This window comes from Lutzomyia longipalpis, chromosome 2 (genome assembly GCF_024334085.1).
Source record: "Lutzomyia longipalpis isolate SR_M1_2022 chromosome 2, ASM2433408v1".
Classification (NCBI taxonomy): domain Eukaryota; kingdom Metazoa; phylum Arthropoda; class Insecta; order Diptera; family Psychodidae; genus Lutzomyia; species Lutzomyia longipalpis.
In genome coordinates, this window is record NC_074708.1 from 6,495,240 (window position 1) to 6,517,073 (window position 21,834).

A 21,834-nucleotide genomic window follows, 5' to 3' on the forward strand; every position below is an offset into this window, starting at 1 on the left:
ACAAATGGTAATAGACAACTCAATATACCCAGAGGCTATATGGATTGGTGATGACAAGTTGTTCGTCCTTGGTGGAGGGAGACAAAATTATCTTCTTCCGGTACATTGGAAAGATTTTTTTCTAACAATTCAGATCCTTTAATTTTCTAACCACTTGAACCTTAAACTTACTCACAATTAAAAAATTCTTTGATTTTCATTTTTTCTTAAAAGTCCTTAAGGATACAATATACCAAACTCGTAGAAAAGTCCTTTCTTGCGATCATCACAAAATATTGAGTTTTTTTACGCGGAATATCTCTCACAATATTCTTTCTGTGAGTGACTCGATGTGGATGACCGATGGAACAAATTGACCCAGAAGTCCTCAGGGAGGTGAATGACAGCCCCAAGGGATACAATACGCAACAATAGAGTGAACAAAGGAGGGAGTGAAAAAAATAGGAAGAAAACTACATCATTTGAAGCAGGAGAATCACATTGGGCTGGACTTCATTCTCCATGTCATTTAAGTAAAGTAATTTACACGAAAGGACATTTGCCCTCAAGGTGGCCTATGGTGCATTGTTCCAGTGTGGGGGGAGGAATGGCAAAAGATAAGACATTTATATCCACCCTCTTTCGACATTCACTGCTTCTTCTTTTTCTCTTTTCTCCCTCTCCCCGAGAAAAATGTCTCACAAATGATATCAATGACCAAAAAGGGAATAAGGGGGTGCAATCGAATTTGTTGATATCCCATTTGAATAATTTATCGAAATGATCGGAATTATGAACCTGAGGCGCAATTCTTTCTTCTGTAAAATTTTCTATTGAAAAGACCATGCCAAAGTAGAGGAAGATTTTATTTTATTGAGCGAGAAAAGAGAGAGGGGGGCGGCAAAGCATATTCGGACTCGATGGTGAGGAAATGAAAGAAAACTGTTCCGAAACATATTGCTCACAAAAAGTTCGATTTATTGACCGGATATCTCTCTGATTTGTCCCTTTTCATGAGATTTTCCCGTACCCATTTCCCAGCAATTCCCACACCCTCACACGGCATGCGGAGGAGAATCCCATCATAAATAAACGCAATATCGCATTATCCTTCCTTTTGCCATATCCTTTAGCCAATTGAAGACTATATTCTGCGCGTGGACAATACAGGGAAGAAAAAATTGGGGTTAAGAAATTATTCTATATGCTGCCCATTAAATTATTAGGGATGAAATTTATGTGTTGAGAAAACATTTATCTTCCTTCCTCCCACCATTGTCCGGCTTCTGCAAAAAAAATTCCCTCTCAGTCAAGCAAAAAATAATTTCTTCCGAAAGAAAAATACGATTTTTTTTTGTATTTTGGCCCAAATAAAATTTAATTGCATGTTGTGCCTTCAGAAAGACATAAAATTGACTTTTGCCATCTATTTCGTTAATTCAAATGATGTCCGTTTTCCTCTATACATCCCTTTGCATGTGCCTTTCCTTCGTTTCCCTCTATTTTCCGTCTAGTCGCACCCCTTACCAAAAAATAGGACAAAGGGTGGACAGAAGAAGAGAATAAAAAACGTTCCTAAGAATATATCAGTGATTCTGGCAAATAACGAAGAAAAACACTATTTATTTGAATTTTGACTTACAGTCGTGCCTTGGCATAAGATAGTTTAGGATATACTCTTCACACTCATTATTTTCAATACGCGAGAGCAGTACATCCTAGACTATCTTATGCCAAGGCACGAGTGTAAATTGTATCAAATGATTTGAATGAGGTATTCAACGTACTTATGGCTTTAATTAAAGCGAAATCCTCTTTCTCCTTTCTTTAAATTGATTGATTTTCAGGATTTGACATTCCTGTACCCAATATGATGTGAATTATGAGCATAATAATGCAATTAATCCTCTTCAGCAACTAATCGATTTTAGTCTTAACTTGAACCAAGAGTTGTGTTGCTAAACTTTTAAGCTGAATAAAAATTCTAAAGAGTTCTAAAAATTAATTAAAAATCATTGTTTATCTGAATCTTCAATAATAATATTTATAATTTTCTTCAGACTTGGGGTTCATTTCATTGATATTTAGGACAAAAAACAATCACACATTTGCCCGGGGGCATTGCTTTTTACCATTATATTAGTTCAGTATAAAAAAGGATATACTTTTCATCATAATGTCCACATTTTCCAGGGCCCACAGTATAAGGTTCCCTATCCCTTTTGAGAGATGGAAAATCTGGGATGTACACATCATTGACTTGCAACAAATAACGGTCAGGCGGCGATTTAGGATATTTAGATCCCGTGGAAGAGATTGCAAGTCGCCTATATAAATCTTCTGGATTTCCACACACACCCACCCCCTCACTCTGAGCACGGGAAATTTTTCCACCACACCCTCACTATCTCGTGAAAATTTTCGCAAATTGTATTTTCTCACACCCCCATAAAACAATGTGACGCAATGAATAACCTTTTAGTCACACTTTGTCCTGGCAGAATTTTCACCCTGGGGATATTTTGTTGCATTCTTGTGTATCTCACATTATTATGTACACTCGGAAAAATTATGGGAAGCCCAGTACATATCATTTGGACCAGTGTTGATAAAGTTTTGCCTTTATTCTTTACTTTTTTGACCAAAAATTTAAACAATGACGTCACTTTTCATTTTTTACTCTTTTTGTATACAAATTGTTTAAAACTGAGCATGAATGTGGGGTTTAAAGACAGTTTAAAACTAATTTAAATTCATTTTATGCTGTTTTAAGAATTATTTTCTATCGAAAAATTCAATTGATTCCACTGCAAAACAATCAAGCGCAATTTAGTTATTTTTAGCTTTATTTATCTGGGTGTAATCAATGGGGATTCATTGAGTTTCTTATTCAATTATAACATCATTGAGAAGTGTGTGTTTATTGAGCAGAAATCACCAAAGTTTCATAGAGAAAAGAATCACTTCTACAGTGTAAACAAGATAATGCATCAAATAAAGAGCTTCGGAACTTTAATGAGAGTTTTGTGTGTGAGAAAAGTTTTCACACTTTCCCAATCATCACCAACTATATATTGATTAATTCTCACATTTTCCACCAACACAACGACGGGAAATCTTGGAAAATGCACCGGAGAAAATATTGCGCTCCAGCGTGCGATTTATGTTGGAAAAATTCAATGGTCGAAGCTTCCTCTTTTGTGAATAGCGCGGGGGTGTATATAATACCTATATAGAGCATGGGAAGAGTCTGCAGAACGTGACAAATCTCGTTTTAAATATCTATGCTGTAAAATTTTCGTATAATAATTAATAACAATATTACGAAACATTATTCCACTTGGGCACTTGTGCATGATCATGCCACTCCATATGGGGCATCGTATTATATGTAAGAAGGGCATTTGGGCTAACACCAAAAAGGGAGAGAATTATCACATATTGGTTGTGTTTTATTCAGGGCACAGCTCTTGTGTTCCATCGGAATTTCAAAAGGGGTTTGATTGCACTCAAACTAATTCTGAAAAATTAATTGGAGAGTGTTGAAACTTTTTAAAGAGTTAAAAGAGCTTCCAAAAAATGAAAGAAGATCATTCAAAGTTCAAAAAAATCTTCGCGAAATTAAATCAGTTTTCTTCTTGAAGAATTTATTTTAGTCGTTAAGAATGGAAAATGTATAATGAGATATTTCGATTTCAATTTAATTAACCCTTTGAGGTTCTTGTTCGATTTTTTCTTACAGAAGGTAAAACAACAAAATTTGCCAGTAAGGGATAAGCTTACCACAGTTAAATTTTTCACATGTTAACCACCATCATAATATACTTAAAGTGTTGGTCAAGATATGCCCTCAATGGTCACCAACAGCAAGCACCACACCACAAAATGTGCCCACCCACACCCTCCTGAATGCAAATTAACTCTCCACTGTTGACACTATTAAATTCCCTCCTCATCTCTGGAGCACTCCTCGACCGGACACACAAAAAGGCTGTTTATATTTTATCACACGTACTAATTTTTGCTCAAAGCCACCCACTCTCTGGGGTCCTCTTGTTTGCTTGGATGACCACCCAGAAATTATTACTCAAACACTTATCTTTTCAGCACGGATTTTGCCTCACATTGTATGTAACCTATACCTACCCCCTGGTTGCAGGAATGAGGGCAGTAGCATCATATTGAATTTAGGCAAAGAACACACCCATAAAAGGTTTTGGCTAAAATGTGTTCTGTGTAGCTTTTCTAAAACTTCTCCGAGAAAGATCTCTTTGAGATAATTTGTGATGAAATAATAAATGGAGGGTTTACTATTAAGTTTACTAAATTATTTAGGGAAACATAATAATTAATAAATATCCAGTTTCAAGGGAAATTAGTTAACTGATTTGTTTAGGAATTGCTTCCTTTCTGCACATTGTTCAGGAAAATCTATTTCAAACTAAAATCTCGAAGGAGTTTATTCGTTTTTGTATGATCGTCAAATCGCGAAAGAGGCTGCTCGGTTTCTAAATTTGACTAAAAATACAAACAATGACGTCATCATTGCGTTTTTTGTCTCTTCCAATTCACGATTGAGTTATTTATTTGTTAATATCAACTAAAGTACTATCTTGTTAATTTATAAATAATAAACTTTATGTTAGTTAATACGGTTGATACCTATAAAATATTTTATGTATAGAGTTATCTACTTACCTATAAAAAATACTTCTTGCACAAGTGGGTGTTTGTTCGACTTGATGTGGTCTGGTTTTGATGCAATTTTCCCGTGACGATTTTCCCATCGTGGACGTTGTATAGGAGAAGAGAGAGTGTGGCGAGAAGGGGAGGGGAGGGTGGAGTAAAATAGAGAAAACCACCCTTATTTTCCCCCATCTCCCAAACATATTGGCATCAAACGATGATCGAAAATTGGACTCACTAAACGGAATGAACTGAATAAGGGAGGAACTTGAAGCATTTTCGTGATGTCTCTCCACATCGTCTCCCACATTCCCATTGCTGTGGGTGTCTATAAAAATAGACAATCGAATAATCTGGAATATCCTCCTTTTTATTTTTATTGTTATTTGCTTTATTTTTTTCGATTCTCCTCCATGTTTAGGTTCCCAACAAGCATTTTTATCTCATGTACAGGGTTTGGATGTTTTTTTTTCGTGTGGGATGGCAAAAGAGGATGGACCCTATATTGCATTTTCCCAACTATATACTACCTCTTTTGTAGGGTATACACCTACAGGGATGATTATGAAGAAAAGATGCTCCAATTGGTGAGTGATGAATCTGTCTACAAGAAGCAAAAGAGGGATCTCACATCAAACCTGCAAACGAGAAACAATGTGCTAGTGAGGAAACTCTATGAGAGAGGTTCTATTTCCTTGTCTGACAAGATGCGAATGTCTACTTACTCCGGAAACGCTCCCAGAATTTATGGGATGCCGAAAGTGCATAAGGATGGGGTGCCTCTTCGCCCTGTGGTCTCATTCGTGGGTTCTCCGACGTATGGATCCGCGAAATTTGTGGCCTCTGTTCTTTCGCCATTGGCAGAGCATGAGATGAATGTTAAGGATTCTTTGAGCCTGGCAGGTTTCATCAATGAAAGGAAACTTCCGGAGGGCTACGTTCTTCTGAGCCTGGACGTGGTGGCGTTGTTTACCAACATTCCTACTGATTTGGCACTCAGAGAGGTGGACAGAAGATTTGGTGAGATTGAACATTCCACTAAATTACACAAAGATGAACTTCTTGAGTTGGTTGAGCTGTGCATCAACTCCGGATATTTTATGCATCGTGATGAGGTGTACCTTCAGCTTCAGGGGGTAGCCATGGGCTCTCCTGTGAGCCCCATCCTGGCGGACATTGTTATGCAAAAAGCGATTGAAGATATTTTGGGGAGCACAAACCTCAGAATTGATTTTATTCGTAAATATGTGGATGACCTACTACTGGCGGTACACGCTGAGGATGTTTCCAACGTGCTTGAACAATTTAATTGTTACAATGAGAAGCTACAATTCACTATGGAGAACGAAAAGGATGATGCTCTGGCATATCTGGATATGTCGATCCATAGAACAACTGATGGAAACATGACTACAGTGTGGTATTCCAAACCGTGTGCTTCCAACAGGATCCTGAATTACAAGAGTGGACATCAGTTAAATACCATCATCAATGTGGGCAAAAATATGATAAAGAAGGCGAGAGCTCTTACCACAAAACCAGGTGAAGATATTGATGTAAAACTGAAATGGATCCTAAGACAGAATGACTTCCCAGAAAACATCATCAGGAAGTTATTGAGCACTCAATCTTCACATAATGCATCCTTACATGTACATTCTTCCACGGATTCTCGGACAAATGCTGGCTCCCCGGAACCTAGAATATTTAAGTCCATGTGTTATTTGAAAGGTGTGTCGGAGAGAATGAAGAAAATCATCACGGGTGCTACCAACATTACTCCTGCATTCCGACCCATAGAAAGGACTGGTCAGTTCTTCTCCAAATTAAAGGATCCTGTGCCTCCTGATAGGAGGTCGAATGTTGTCTACAGGATCTCTTGTGGGGCTTGCGAAGGAGTTTATGTGGGCACCACGGGGAGAATGTTGACCACGAGAGTAAGGGAGCATTTCAGGGATTGTAGAACCCCCATCCAGAGGGAAAAAGCAGCAGCTTCTGCCCTTTGTGAGCATTCGCACGACACTGGACATGTATTCAGATTTGATGAGGCGGAGATTCTTGACACCCACCAGCACTACGGAAAGAGACTCATGTTAGAGGCACTGCATATCAAATGCAACATTGATGTTGCGGTGAATAGACGTGCGGATCATGCGGGGGTCAATGTTGTGTACGCATCGTTGATTGACGCAGCTAGAATGACACGATAATGACAGATGCCACCATGGGGATTTTCCGTTGATGACGTCATATGGAGGGGAATGTCTTTCAATGTTTTTTCGGTGTTTCAGTATTGTTTCTTGAGGGGAACACCTGTTAGACACTTTATTTGAAAATTTGCCGTTACAACAGTTTTCTTCTTTGTGATGAAAATTATTGACGTAGTGGAGCTCCGTCCAGGTGGTTTTTCCTCAAATTTTCCGTGTTTTCTTGGTTTTAATGTTAGATTTCTATTTCTTGTTAGTTTATAGATGCCTTCTCGTTCGATCAAATTGTGACGCGCCCAGAGATAGGGAAAATTTCCCCACGCTTGAGTGAGTGGAAAATTGTCTTGTTTGTAGAAAATATTGTTGTAAATAAATTCCTTCTCTCTGTAGCCACTGAGGAAGGCTCCGAACGGAGCCGAAAGCTCTGGAAAACGTGAGTTTTTCTGGGTGAGAAACCCCACTTTACCGACGAAAAACCCGGAAAATCATTATTGTTCACCCCACGTCGGAAAAACACGAATATACACCTACCCTCTATTTTCATTCTTTCATTTTCAACTCAATTCCACTGCACACAAGTCATGTTCATGGAGTACATACAATTTTGGTTACAATTTCGCATAAAAAAAGAGAGTGAGAAAGAGACAATGGCCAGGGGAATAAACTATGCGAGGGAATCTTCATTACATCGACTTTCTTTAATTTTGTCGCCACCAGAAACAAGTGGTTTGAGGTGCGATGTCATCGAAAATCACCCGACACTCTGTGAAACGTTTGCATTTTAGCCTTCGTAACATATCATGAAGAATAAAAAAAATGTGCCAATTTTCCAACACGCGCATAAATTAGTAAATTTCCACGCCAAGAATTTCAAGTGACAATGAACTGCAGTGTTGCGACAACATGGGAAGCTCTTGTAGAAGAAATATTAAGGTTCTTTTATATGTGTAAAGGGAAAGGGTATATTCAGCTTGTAGGAAAAAAAGAACTACGCAAAGAGGATACTTTTTGCACATTTTTATCCATCAACTGGTCAGTTTCCAAGTCAAAGGATATAAAAATTTGAAGGGGATTTTTTTCGTTTATGTCCTTCAAGAATTTTATGCGCTGCGAGGAAACGTGATGGGAATTTCATACAGAAAAAAATTCCATATCAATGTCTCTTCTAATAAAATGCCAAAGATACATCATCAGAATAATAAATTCAGCATCGTACATCGAAACCCTCATAAAGGATTCATGTTCATCATTTCACCTAAAGATTTCTCAATTCAAGAAAATTTACGTCATCTCTTTGATCGTTTTAAAAATTGTAAAAATAAAATAATTTTGATGTGATGGGGTTGAAGGGAAATTTTTGAGAAAACTTATAAAGGTTTCTTTGATAGAACTGACATATGATGAGGGCATTTTCCATTGTGAGCTTAATATAATTCATAGATCGCTGTTGAAGCTTTCAACCCCTTTGACGATGATAGAACTGAAAATGTTAGGGGTGAAAAATAATTAATAATTAATCAATGCACTTTTTTTCTTTACTAGTGATCATCTGCTTAATTCATAACCCTTTCATCTCAATAAAATCAATAAGATTTTGTTATAAGATTATTGATTATTAATTCAATAAAACCTCAAAGGGGAGATTTAGTGTTAAAATATCAGAACAAATCGAAAAAGTGAAAGTTCAGGACATCCCGGGGGAAAAGAGGGACGAAATATGGTGAAGAAAAAAATATATCTTCACGACTGTTGCGTAATATCGGGGAAATGAACGAGAAATTGTGTGATGGCAAATGTGCCATAAGATCCTCGGAGGTGGCTTATGGATACAAATGTGTTTTATGGCCTGACCTCTATCTCTACACCCCAAACCCCATTCTCGGTGTTTCTTCGGCAAAACTGGAAGATGTTGACCACAAAGTACGGGCGGGGAGGGGGAGGACGAGATGTCCACCAGTTGATAAAAGAAATATTGAAAGTGGTGGGCATCTTGTTTCTCCCAAACGAACTTTCTTATATATATTTTTTTCTTGAAATGCTTTTTGGGGTGGGAGGAAAAAAGCATTTCTGTGGTCAATTCTTTTGATTTAGTGAGTGTGGGGGTGGCACATGGGTTTGTGTACTGTGAAGCGAACACATTCACCCTCGCCAATCTCACAGGAAAAATTCAATCTTTATGGTTTCGATGACAAAAATAACGAGTCACGCATATCATTTGGAGGGATGCTACACACAAACCCCCGAATGGATATCGCCAATTTTATATGTTTGATTTCCTCTGTTGTCTGCATATTATAATCGTAAAAAGAATATGGTGCACAAGGAAGGAGGATTTACCTCTCCACTGCCCATAATCTGACCATTCTTCTGAGAACCCGAGATGGTCGCACATTGTGGTGCTGTGGGGACAATTTCCAATAACAAATGCCAAGTGTGGCTGTGGCACCTTCATGGCAGATAAAATGGAATAAAATTCCGTATACTGGACTCTCGAAATTCCACTCCTGCTCGTGATGGGGATGCAAAATATGTAGTTAGTACGTTGGTGTGGGCAAAAGGAATCGTTTCAGAGGCATATCTTTTTTTCGGAATCTCAGTCTTCTTCTCCTCAATGTTGTCGTCTACGATTACATCACTGTCTCGACTGTCTCAGATGACTTTAAAAAAAATCTAAAAGGTAAAAAGCATAAAGAACATAATAATTTTTGAATGAATACCTATCTCTATTCAAGATTTTATTATTTAATACGAAGCTGAAGAGCTTTATCTGTGAAACTTTATTAATTTTAGAGAAAAAAAAACGTTAAATCTCAGTAAATTCGTTTACTTCTTTCAAAATTTTTGAAATATAAGAATAATTAATAAATTCTAATCGGTAAGAAAATTATACAAGATCGAATTCTTATCACCTGCTTAGAGCGATAATAGTGTTGCCGGAAAAGGCTTTTGGGGATGGCAGGGATAGAGCGGAAGTGTCGTCCAGGTGCCAGAGAAAGACGATGGTTCACAATTCACTTCTTTATTTACTTCAATTCAATTACACGCGCTCTTTTATAACCCGATAGATGGCGCGTTGGGATCTTCCCGCGACCCGCCGTGAGCCGAAAGGGATCTCTTGGGCACGGCGCTAACAGCTGCCTTGTGCCTATGCGATCTACCTTAGAGAGGCTGCGTTTGATCGCGCTCTTCTCAGGTATGGCGGGGATGTTGTGTCGCAGAGTAGCGCTTTAGCAGCAGCTTTTATTCCCAGACCTCACTGTCCTCCGATGGGGAGGAAAGTGCAATTGTACTGCCCCTGGCAGTACACGTCTCCCGAAGTATTGGACTCAATGGAAGGGAGAACTCCAGAGTCCATGAGTCCCGCGGAAATTGATGAGAAAGTGTTGCATCCAGCATCTTCGACAACAATAGCATATTCGATGAACTTAAGCAACACCGCTTTAAGAAAAATTAAAAACTAAAAAAATAAAACATAAAACGCATAAAATTCTCAACATATGCGCATATAGAATGTAACAAAAATCCAGTTTATTATGCTCCTCAAACACCGCTAAAGCGTGTTGGGAAGGGTATTTCCATAAAGATATTAGTCAGCAAATCTAATTCCACTTTGAAGATCTCGCTGCATTAGAGCTGAAGTATTTATGCAATTCTCATCCTAGTGCCAAGGTCAGAAATTCAATACTTATGAGATTCTTTTTCCTGCCACAAGTCACATCTCATTCACGCCGCAATTTCACATTGAGAATCACACTTGAGCGAGATATTTGAGTTTGGGAAAATTTTTGCGCAAATTCATTTTCAAATGTTCCCATTTCCTGGCATTTTGTCATCTTTATCTTTTGCAGGAAAGGAAACGTGAAAATTCAGAGACAACCCTAATTTGGTAGATAACTTCTAATAGGAGGAATTTGATCGTTTTATTTTTAATGAAAATCTGTCGTACAAAATTGGACATGGAGAGAAAAGTTTGAAAAGCGCTCAATTTGTGCAACTTTGATGATTTTTTTTGTGGAAATCCAAGTTTGGATTTTTTTAAATATTTTTTTTAGCATTAAAAAATTTCTTGGAAAGAAATGCTTCAAAAAGCATCCAGTCGCGACTTTTTAAAAACTCTTCAACAATTTAAAAACTAAAGGAAATGACTTAAAACAAAGAGAGAAAATTCTTTTTACTTCTTCTATTGATTTTTTTTAATTGATACATAGCTCCCACATTGTCCCACAAAGAAGAGGAAAAAAAGCTGAAAATAAACTCTCTTCTGCACAATGTTGTTTGGAGCAAAAATGTCCATTGAAGAAGAAGAAAAAACCATGGATTATAGTATATGTGGTGTCCTCAATAGTACCATGGAAAATTTCACTCTTTTTCCATCACACCGGAAATAAAATTTTACCATAAAAGGCGGGGCCATCCTAAAGCAGGTACAAGTGCACCAATGAAATTTTTGAGAGCATCCAACACAACATTTTCCAGTGGAAATACAATATCTGCGTGGTGGCTGGGTTATACGAAGAGTCTTCGGTTGCTGCTTGTTGTTGGTGTGTGCTAATACTCCGCTATTCTGTGGGGAGCATCGTGGCGCTGCTTCTGCGCCATAAAACCCCTCTACCACCCCCAAAATGTTCCAATATATTGCACTAACTGCTCAGGGTCTTCTTCTCCATGGTGAGAGCACTGTGAAAAGAGGGCAAAGAGCACATCACAATGTTTCTCTCGCAATGCATTTTCTCTCGTGAAAAAAATAAAACTGCAATGGATTATGAGAAAATCATTGAGTGGAGAAATTGATTAGGAACCTTTCCTATTGTGAACGGCGTTCCCGATTATTTCCACCAGGGAGTGTATTGTGTAGGTCCTTAATTTTTTGAGATCAAAAATGAGGGATTATTTCTTTTTTTTTATGGGTGTTCTTAGCTGCGATTTTGGTCAATTATGTGGGCGAAGGTGCAGAAAGAAATAACGAGCAGATCCTTTGTGCAATCACACTCACAAAATAAGATTTTCCACAGATATGACCTTTTATTTTGAGAAGAGAAAAGGAAAATCTGAAAATTAAATTTGTCTTTAGGAGTCTTAAGAGCCGTTAAACGGTTTAACGTTTGCAATCTTCATAAACTTTGATTAAAAAGTTCTTTCTCCTTTTTTATTCTTAACGTTTTTTTGAATAAAAAATATCTTTTGTCTAAAAACACCCACTAGAATAAATTTCTGTTTACGCTCCTTTTCGATTATGATATTTTGTCCTTAATTCGGGAGTTTATTTCGCATTCGATGATTCTATTTTCTATTCTTCTAATTGGTGATCTTAAGAAGATATAACATGATCTTTATCATTACTCATTTATAGTTTTATTCGGATTTTGTATTAAAAAGTTCTAAATTTTTTTCAATTTTCCCAACATAAATTGTTTTAAAAAAGTCGAAAAAATGATACCGCAAAACAAACGAAGCAGAACAGACAGAAAATCCCTCAATAATTCCATTCTTTTCATCTCAAATCTCAATGTGATTTGTCAATTGAATTCTTTATGCGTGATTTGTGAATCACTCCTCTGCGTGCATCCTCCTTTAACTCTTGGAAAATCATGAGGGAAACTCTACATGGGTGAGGAGATGAAACGTGAATTTGCGGGAAAATGCAGAAAAAATCGTTTCATGCTTCATTTGAGCACCTTTCCTATACAGCCCATTTTTTCCCTTCATCCCTTGCAGATGAATGAATTCATGTCTATATAAAGAAACTTTCCTAAATGGAAATTTCTATTTTCAAATGGAGCAGCATGATCACACTGAATGTGCAACATTTTATTCAATGTACAAGATCATTGACTTATCAACAAGCTGATAATGTTTTCTTATCATGAAAATTCCCTCACAGCTCTTTAGCATGTTTTTGCTTTGTGGGATGGGGTGCATAGGAATACAGTGTGACGAAAAAAAAATCTCCACGCTTGTTTTCATTTATGTGAAAGTGTCTCTCCTTGGGAAAGAAAAAGGCATATAGCGGAGTTTCACATAATAAATTTTCAACAGAATTTGTATGAGTCAAGCGACGACTTAATTAATATATTATACATTTTCTGTTGACTTGGCAAAATGATCCATTTGGGAAAATGCTTTTTCTCCAGAAACACCCAAAGAAATAATTGCAAAACAACCCGAAGTCGTCAATAGGGGTCAATGAACAATAAATTCGTAATATGAAGATTTACGTGGAAAATTTGGGTTTAGTCTAAAATTTTTTCAATAAAAAATCTTTTTTTTTTGGGTAGGAAAGTTCGGGGAAATAAAAAATCAGACAAGTGTTGAAGAAAAGCTGAAGAAAATACCAAATTTTCCTAAGAAATGGCGCAAATCGATCTTACAAGATGCCGTTAGAAAATATCTCAACTTCTCCTAAATCCTCATTTGACTTCATTAGCGCCTGTTTCCCTTAAATTGAAAATCATTCTAATGTCAAACCTACCTAAAATATTTTCCTTTGACTATCCACTTCAATTCACGTATAGACTTTATATTAGGTCTATGACCTGGTTTTGATGTAATCGATGGTCGTCACAAAAATTCTAATGAATCGGCAAATTCGGAGACATGAGGGAGGGGGTCAGCAAAAAGTGCTTCTTATAGCAAATTGAGGAGAGAAGATATTCTTCCTGCTTTTAGCTACTACAATATACAATGAGATATATTCTCTGTATACTCTTTAACACAACATACCCTTTCCCTTTTTGTTTTCCCTTTTTGCCGTATATACATTTCACGCGAAAAAAGGAAGTTTTCTTTTTTTAAGATAATCAAGTGTAACACTTACGTAATAAGTTAAGAAAAAAAAGTAATTAAAAGAGTAGAAAAAATATACAAACCACACTTTGTTGGTATTTATTCTAAACTGTTTTGTGTCCATCTGAAACAATAAACACGGAAATTTTGATTCATTTTATACTCTGTTTATTTCTCTGTGGGCTCCCTTCACTTGAAACAGTCTATAGAAGAGCTTCTAACTAAATAAAAGTCGTTTAAAATCGAAGAAGTGAATATCAAGTGCAGAAGGAGTTTATTCATTTTTAGGACCCTCATTATGTTATCCAAACAATCACACAGATACGGAGAAAGATCATAAAACACTAAAGAAATAAATCAACCCAATTTTCTAATAGAATTAGCTAAAGAAATTGAGGAAAGATCTCTTTAGTTATTTCTTTTAATAATTTTAAACAGTTAGAAAATTTGTTTCCCTGCAATAGAACCTTAAAATGAATAAACTCCTTTTCAAACAAAACAGAAAAACTTGTCAATTTTTTTCAATGTCTTTTTATTTTATACGAACAAATAGATTAATTCTAATTTGTTTTCTTATTTACAAATATATTTATCCTTAATATTTATATTTTTTTATAGAATTTAATATTTAAAATGTATTTTAATGGAGGAATCTATCTTTTTACATCTTATACAATTTCTTAAATTGCCATGTATCGCCAATATTTTTTCTTCTTCTCTTAAAAACATCTTCTCACTAATATCTCTCCTTCGTAAACTTTTTTGCAATTTTCTTTTTTTTTCTTCTTTTCTATTCTATACATAATTATAAACTCTAAAATGATATCTGTTCGTCCATGTCGACAACTTATTAGGAAATGCATGTTGTGGTGCAATGAAATTGAGTAAAAGAACAGTGGAAGGATAATAAGGATGTATATAATATAACAACAGTTACATAATAAAAACACAATAATGCAGAAAAAGGAAGATGTTGACAAAAGAATATAGTTATGAAATAGAAAATTCTAAAAGAGAGAAAACAATTCAAGAATATTTTTCTCCAATAAAAACAATCACACAACCATCATTTTTAGTACCTTCAAGTAGTGATTTATGTAATAATAGGTATGTATTTCTTTGTTTTTTTTCTCTTGACTATCCACTTCAACTACGCTATTTTTTTACTCATTTTTTACTGTATTTTTTAGAACAAAAATTACTCTCTTTTTAATAGAAATACTGCTACTGATTTGTTCTTTTTTTCTTTCATTTCATTAGATTTATACATAATAAGGAGTTGAAAGGTGGTTAACTTAATTTTTTTCTTGTTGTCTAAAACGTTTAAAAGATCCGTTATGATTAGATAAATAGATTAGTTTTGGATGATTGAGAAGCAACAAAAAAATATTTGAAATCTTTGATTTTAGTTTTTGTCTGGAATAGAATAGTATGAAAAAAAACTTTTTATTTCCTGAGCAAGTAAAAAGTTAATAAGTTAAGATGTTGCTCATCAATAAGTCTTAGATTAGGAAATCTTACATGACGTCCAGGTGAGTAAGTTCAATCTTTCGAGCTTAATATTTGGCGCAAAAGAACATTTTCTCTTTTAAAGAAATTAATTAATTCAGATACAAATTAATATGAATAGTAGAACTCAATCAGTTCTAGACATCATCCAAGATTCCCTAATCTCTTAATCCTTGTTTTTCATCCTTTTTTTTAACATTTTGTACGAATGTTAAGATAAAAAATTAAGTGTTTAAAAATAAAATCGTTTAGAGGTACAAAAAAACAACTTTTTATGCTCCTTAAAAAATACATAATTTTCTTACAAGATTTAATTATTTTTTCCTTAAAAATTAAAAACAAGTAATTATAAAAAAAAATAAAAAGTAAACAGCTAAATCAAATAGAAATTAAAGCCAAATTTTAGTACATAAAAATGAAGAATAAAAAACATTTTTTTACAAATAATATTTTTTTTCCAAAATATTCTTAATCTATAAATTTTTATTTATAAAAAAAAAGAATTATTTGATTTAATTTACATCTTTAGAAGAAGAATGCACATGATGGGGCTATACAGATAGGGAAGGTTTTTTTTCTTTAAAAAGAAACAGAGGTTTACCTGTTTGTTGGGGAACTTATTTTTTTCTCTTTAGTATCTTGTTGGCCAGTGATTGTGTCCACTGGCTTGACGTCATAGATAGAACTCCGGTGAGGGTGATCCGGTGCCATCTGAATGAAGATTCCCATTCTGTGGTGTTGCACCATTAGGTACTCCGCCACCACCACCAGCCTGCGTATGTCCAATTGGCATTAGCATCTGCTTTAGCTGATCCCGTTCTTGCCGTAGTCGTTCCATTTCCATTTTAATTCGATTCAGTTCACTGTGGAGGGTGCGATTGGTCAATTCCAGATCCTGACGCTGCTGCAGCCTCTTTGAGCGACAATTCTGGGCATATCCGCGATTTTTGAGCGTTCGCCGTTTCTGCTTGTACCGCACAACGGTTTCCCGCGAGAACCCATGAAGGCGTTTATTCAGCTCCCGCACTGTGAGTGACATGAGGAGATCATCATCAATCTCATCGTCATCCTTACTGCCACTGCTACTGCTTGTGCTATTCTGCCCAGTAGATTGTCGCGGTGAGACGACCGTTGTGCCCGTTGAGCTGCCACTGTGGGGCCTCGTCATGTGGCTGTGCTGATGATGATACGATCCCCCATGGAGGGGTCCAATGTGCTCAAGGTGCGTGAGATGGTGGTGCTGGATACTGAATGGTGGACCCGCCATGCCACCCTCATTGGGCTGAATGTACCCACGACGCTCCCAATCAACCTCATCGCAGTGCAAGTGGCGCAAATCAAGCGGTTGCTCCATGCGCATTGCTTCAGGTAGAAACATCATGTCCTCCATGAGACCATTACTCTGCCGTTGTACTCCATAATGTCCTGTGTACCCTTGAGCACATGCTGGGTGTGGAGAACCTGTACCAGGTGGCGTTTCGGGTGGGGTTGTTGGGACACCTGCAACGGCGGCATTGACCAACACTGGTTGCCCCGCAGCCATGGGTCCACCGTACATTTCCGGCGGTGGTGAGAGCGTCTGCAGGCGACGCTTATCGTGGTGCCAGGCTATATGACCAGCATGTTGCTGTGCCGTCAACGAGCGGAGCTTCATGTGAATTGGTGGTTGTTCAGGTTCCTCCTCAACAACAGTTGTCCAAGAAATCTTTGTCGTCGGTGGGCTGGGGTCTTCTCGTTTCACGTCTGTGTCCTCGAGATGTTCCAGCACAAAATCCTGCACGTATTCATCTGCCAAGTGAGGATCCTCCATACTTTTTCAACAATCCTCTGAAAACACCTATATTGTCCGTTTTCTTTTCTTTTTGAAAATGCTAAACTCCTCAGGAGAGCACGACAAAAAAATTCGCGGATTAGCAGTAAGTCCTTTTGCACTGTATCCTTGCAGGGGATAATCCCGTTTAATTAGAGAGAGACTTTCACATTAAATTCACTTCACTTTTTCCTCTTTTTTTTATTTTAAATTTAAATTGTCCACGAAAAATTCAAACAGCATGAACACCATGCCCCGGAAGAAAGGACACAGTGGCACAAATTAAACTCCCGGGGGCGTCAAGGAATCTCACACAAGACAAGGTGAATTTAGGAATATCCCCAAGAGGATGATGTGGATAGATAGCGCGGGATTACGAGTGGCGACGAGCGCGTCTCACTGGTGAATGAGCACACACAGGATGGAAAAGTCGCTCGATGTGGCCGGCGGGAAATTGGAAGGCAGCAACGTCACCAAAGCACTGACTCCGCCTTTTCCCATGGGACCGACAAGCAAAATTTTTGGGGGCATGATATTGGATCCAGCAATTGCGCATTCGCTCTGCAAACACACGATACCATGCCCTTCGCCACCATCTCGAGAATATCATCTCTCTTATACTTCTGCATTATTTTTTTCTCTTCCTCTCTGGGCACCTCTTCATCCCCGCCGAGGGACTTTCCCACACACACATTTTGTTATAGAGAAAATTCCAGTAGGGAATTAAAGTGTAATTAAATAAAATCTACTATTTATTTTGAAATTTGTAAATTCCACCGCAACTTTACACCCCCACCTTAAAATCGTTGTATTTATATTTAATTATAAGTACCTACCTACCTACAAAAATTACAATGAACATTACATATTTGTCTTAATGCTTGAGAGGAAATCTCTTGTGGAAACAGAAAGGGTTACGATTGTTTGAATCTCCTCACCCCCACATTGACCTTATAATAAAAAAAACTTGAAGCTGCTTCTCAATACATAATAACGAAAATTGGTAATTTTCAATTGTACAATTTGAAGAGATTTGTAAGCTAAAGGAGCTAAAAAGGCTAAAAAAATATTTTAATATTGTATTTTGTTAAGATTGTTTTATTCTAAAAGAAATTACTTTTTTTTAAACGTATTTAGGGTGGAATTTATTAAAAAGAATTCAAACAAATTTTTACACAACAGTTCTGTTCTCGGATAGAACAATTCAGTTCTACAAATCAATTCTAAATAAAATGAAAATAATTAAGAATAAGAATCTGGATAAAAATCAAAAATAAGAGTTCTAATTGGCTAATAAATTTGGACAAAGCTTCTCATTTAGGGGTGGAATCTCTACGCTAGATTTAGTTTAATTAAACAGAGCGAACAGAGCACAGAAAGTCAAGACATTCTCCGTCTAGAAAACCAATTTTGAAAGATTTTAATTAAGGGCTAATTGCTAGGCAAAGTGTCCAACACGAATTAATATCTTTATTAAGATTTAATTCCTTAAAAATAATTTAGGTAAAGTGAGTTTGCACTCATTCAATAAAACGCTTAATTTGTCTTAAAGTTTCTTGAAATATCATATTATTTAAACCGATTTTAACTATGAACTTTAATTAATTTTTTGCAACAAAAATTAATTGAAAAAATAAAATTCTGTTCTTGCATGTGGCACAAAAAGATTTGCAAGGGTTTAAAACTTTTCAAAGCAGTAAAAATAAATAAAAAATAATTCTTTATAATATATCAGCTCTTCAAAAGAATTTTGCCCTAATAAAGGGAGGAAAGACCAAAACGTCATAAAAATCAGCAAAATAAAAATTTGCAATAATCATTAAAGAAAAACGTGAAATCTAAGCTTTTAAAGAAAAAGAAAATTTTAAAAATTTGGACAAATTTGAGCGCAGGGGATGTTTCTAATCGTTCTAATCATAAAACCAAGTAATATACTCTGCTTAACAAAGTTTTATAATTTTCTTTAAAAAATCTCTTAAACCAAAGAATTTCCCTAATCATCTCATCCAGATGATGATGTTTGTGCGTGGGTTTAAACGAAAAAAAATCGCCTGATTCAGGAAAAAAAGTCAAGCACACGAAATTCACAAAGTGGGAATGAAAACACGTGGATTGAGTGGCGCAGACGACTGTCTCTTTTGCCAAAATCGTTACGGATATGAAATTCAATAGCCCATCCTCGTGTGCAAAAAAAACCATCTTCGTCATCGAAATCCATCTGACCGCTGGTAACCCATTCTTTTGTTAGCGAATATATTGGGAATTGGACGTTCAACAATCCTCGCATCAGCTGTTGCGACCCAGAGTGACCTTATACTTTCATTATCACAAACCTCTCTTATCGGTCTTAAGGAGAAGTGGAGGAGGCAAGGGGGGTGGGGGAATTAATCTGTCTCGATCTGATTGAAACGATTTAAAATTAAAATTTCGTACAATCTGCTTAATTTATTCTCTTTTCTATGATCTTTGGGGTATAATTATGTACACAGAACATACGTTACGTTAAATGGGGCTAGGAGACTTTCATCTCCTGTGCACTGCGGCCCATGTGGGCCTATTGTGCATTGACACAGAACATTGTTATTATCATGATTAAATCCTTGTGTGGCTATTCCTAGTCGAAATAGTCCTCAATGTCAATGTTGGGATCGAGTAGATCATTACCGAAGGGCGTGAGATCCAACTGATTCAGCAGGAGATTCTCAAAAGTCTCCTCAAGGCCTGTTTCTCCAATGAGAATTGCCCCCTGAAGCTTCCCATTGACCAGAATGAGTTTTATGTATTCGCTATTGGGTGTAATCCGCACCAGAGCTTCGTAACTTGTCCCCAAACCTTGTCCATTGTAGCGTCCCAGTAGTACAACTTGCTGCCCAAAGAGCTTCGTGACATGCCCAAAAAATTCAAAGCAAAAATCCTGCACAATTTCATCCTCCTGCCTCATGTGGGTCATTGCTATTGATTTTCCCGCCATCATCCCCATCTGCCGTGCCTGTGTCCAAAGACGCATCTGAAACCAATTCTCAGCTGGCTTCCATGTGGCCGTACAGCAATCCCCGGCCGCATAAACATCCACCAGGGATGTTCGCATGAGTTCATTGACTGAAATCCCACCGTCTATGGCACGCTCCAGTGGTGAATCTACCGTGTAATCAATTCTGGGATTGACACCAGTTGCTGAAACGACAAAGTCGCACTCAAGAGTCTGCCCATTTGTCAATTCAACACTTATTTCCCGTGAGTTTGCATTTTTCTTGTCCACACGGACACTTTTCACTTCGCACCCGTAGTGAATGTTGACGGAATCCGGGAGATTGCGTCCACTTCCGGAAACATCGAGCATTCGATGCCAATCAGGACCCAAGGCTGCTCCACTATTTCCCTGCGTTTCACCTGCGGAGAAGAAAGAACAAAGTTTAATCAATTTAATCAATTTTTTGGAAAATTAGTAATCTTACCATACTGGAGCCTTTTAACTGTGGCTTTATCAGCAGTCACATTGCATTTTTCCTGCAGATTCTTCTTGAAGTATTCAGCAGCTCCTGGATCAAGGAATGTGGAGGAAATATGACTATCCTTGACTACCCAATCAATTGCAACACCTTTCACTTCGTAGGCAATCTCACTGGCAATTCCACCATTTCCCACGAGAACAATTTTCTTGCTATCCTTGATCCTTCTCTGAAATTCCTGCACTGATTCTGTGTCACGAATCCCAATTATATGTGGGTGCTCTTCTATTAAATTGGGACGAGCTCCTGTGCAGAGGCAGAGATATTTGTACGAGATCTCATGACCATTCTCAGTTACAACGAGTTTTTCCTGACTTTTCACTGCGGCCAATCGATCTGTGACCACCTGAACGCATTTTCCTATTGTCTCTGCACTCTTCTCCTCCACTTCGAAGCGTGTCAGGGCTTTTCCGAGTGGCACAAGCTGCGTTACGGACTTAATGAGTCTAGACTCTGTTATGAGGATTATTTTCTCTTCTGGATAGAGAAAGGCAATTGTCTCAGCACACGATACTCCGGCAATTCCTCCCCCAACAACGACAAATGTTCCTTCGTACTTTCCCATCCCTCCCCTAATTCACAATCCCCCGGAATTAAGCAGAAGACTCTCTAACTAAGCTTACTTTGACTAATTTATGTTGCGATTTATGCTGATTTCTCGGGTTTGTAGTATTCCGCGTAGTCGTAGTATCTGAAGGGAACGTCAAAGGTCAGATATCCTCGATCAATGGCCCTTTCAATAGCTACAATCAATTCGTTGTGTCGCATCTGGCACAAGCCGGTCTTTGTATAACTCAAGACCTATAAAGAAAACTCATTAAATTACCACAAAACAGAAGAATATTGGGGTGACTTACCTCTCCAGAGTAGGGAGATATAAACTGCTTGAGTAGTTCAAGATTGTTGTGATCCAACACGAGATACTCGTCCCGGCAAATTGGACAGGGATTCCCGGTGGAAATTATTCCAGCACGTATGCAAGTTTTGCGTGTCTTTCGCGGCGGATGGGGTCCTTTGTGATTCCTTCGGTAGAGAACCCACACAGGTTGCTCTCCGTATGCCTCCTTATAGGCAGCACTCCTTAAATACCGGATGCTGGTCTCAACGGGAATCACCTGTGTTCGATCAGTTCCACGCACCGTAAGGTTTGAAGTCTTTTTCACTGCTTCTGGCTTATTATCTGCACTCTCTTCACACAATCTCACGTGGGATGTTGTGAATGCTCTTCCTGGTTGACGGATTCCCAGATGACTCACCTGCTTCGTGGGAATCACACGTTTTATGGCCAAAAATTGCGAAATTAACCTCGACATTTTTCTTCCTCTTTTCCGTGTTTCATTGAAGTTTCAAC

At 37.4% G+C, this 21,834-nt stretch overlaps 3 protein-coding genes and 1 long non-coding RNA gene across 5 annotated transcripts; all 4 read right to left on the reverse strand.

Annotated features, from left to right (window-relative positions):
* Positions 1 to 5,032: 5,032 nt before the first annotated feature.
* LOC129788897 (uncharacterized) lies at positions 5,033 to 6,865 on the reverse strand. Of its 2 annotated transcripts, none has more exons than XR_008750402.1 (4): positions 6,437 to 6,865; positions 6,197 to 6,363; positions 5,391 to 6,116; positions 5,033 to 5,303 (listed from the first exon to the last, which is right to left on the reverse strand). It is a non-coding gene; the product is annotated as an uncharacterized LOC129788897 (long non-coding RNA). The 2 variants fall into 2 exon arrangements; XR_008750403.1 differs by having other exon boundaries at positions 6,441 to 6,553.
* Positions 6,866 to 15,657: 8,792 nt separating this feature from the next.
* On the reverse strand, positions 15,658 to 17,452 carry LOC129788885 (transcription factor MafA). The gene has a single exon (XM_055825294.1). It carries the CDS (start codon positions 16,972 to 16,974, stop codon positions 15,838 to 15,840), a length of 1,137 nt encoding a protein of 378 aa, XP_055681269.1. The 5' UTR covers positions 16,975 to 17,452; the 3' UTR covers positions 15,658 to 15,837.
* Positions 17,453 to 19,393: 1,941 nt separating this feature from the next.
* Positions 19,394 to 21,048, reverse strand: LOC129788878 (pyridine nucleotide-disulfide oxidoreductase domain-containing protein 1). Its single transcript, XM_055825285.1, has 2 exons — positions 20,430 to 21,048; positions 19,394 to 20,364 (listed from the first exon to the last, which is right to left on the reverse strand). The coding sequence occupies exons 1-2, from the start codon at positions 21,046 to 21,048 to the stop codon at positions 19,589 to 19,591; spliced, it is 1,395 nt and encodes a 464-aa protein (XP_055681260.1). The 3' UTR covers positions 19,394 to 19,588.
* LOC129788891 (28S ribosomal protein S18b, mitochondrial) lies at positions 20,495 to 21,816 on the reverse strand. The gene is made up of 2 exons (XM_055825302.1): positions 21,341 to 21,816; positions 20,495 to 21,284 (listed from the first exon to the last, which is right to left on the reverse strand). The coding sequence occupies exons 1-2, from the start codon at positions 21,794 to 21,796 to the stop codon at positions 21,129 to 21,131; spliced, it is 612 nt and encodes a 203-aa protein (XP_055681277.1). The 5' UTR covers positions 21,797 to 21,816; the 3' UTR covers positions 20,495 to 21,128.
* Positions 21,817 to 21,834: the final 18 nt, after the last annotated feature.

Excerpts from the sequence above, each read along its gene's own strand:
- LOC129788885 (XM_055825294.1), bottom strand. The coding sequence starts at position 16,974 with ATGGAGGATCCTCACTTGGCAGATGAATACGTGCAGGATTTTGTGCTG.
- LOC129788878 (XM_055825285.1), bottom strand. The coding sequence starts at position 21,048 with ATGGGAAAGTACGAAGGAACATTTGTCGTTGTTGGGGGAGGAATTGCC. Across the intron at positions 20,365-20,429 it reads AGTTAAAAGGCTCCAGTATG|GTGAAACGCAGGGAAATAGT; the intron begins GTAAGATTACTA and ends TCTTCTCCGCAG.
- LOC129788891 (XM_055825302.1), bottom strand. The coding sequence starts at position 21,796 with ATGTCGAGGTTAATTTCGCAATTTTTGGCCATAAAACGTGTGATTCCC. Across the intron at positions 21,285-21,340 it reads TATCTCCCTACTCTGGAGAG|GTCTTGAGTTATACAAAGAC; the intron begins GTAAGTCACCCC and ends TTTTCTTTATAG.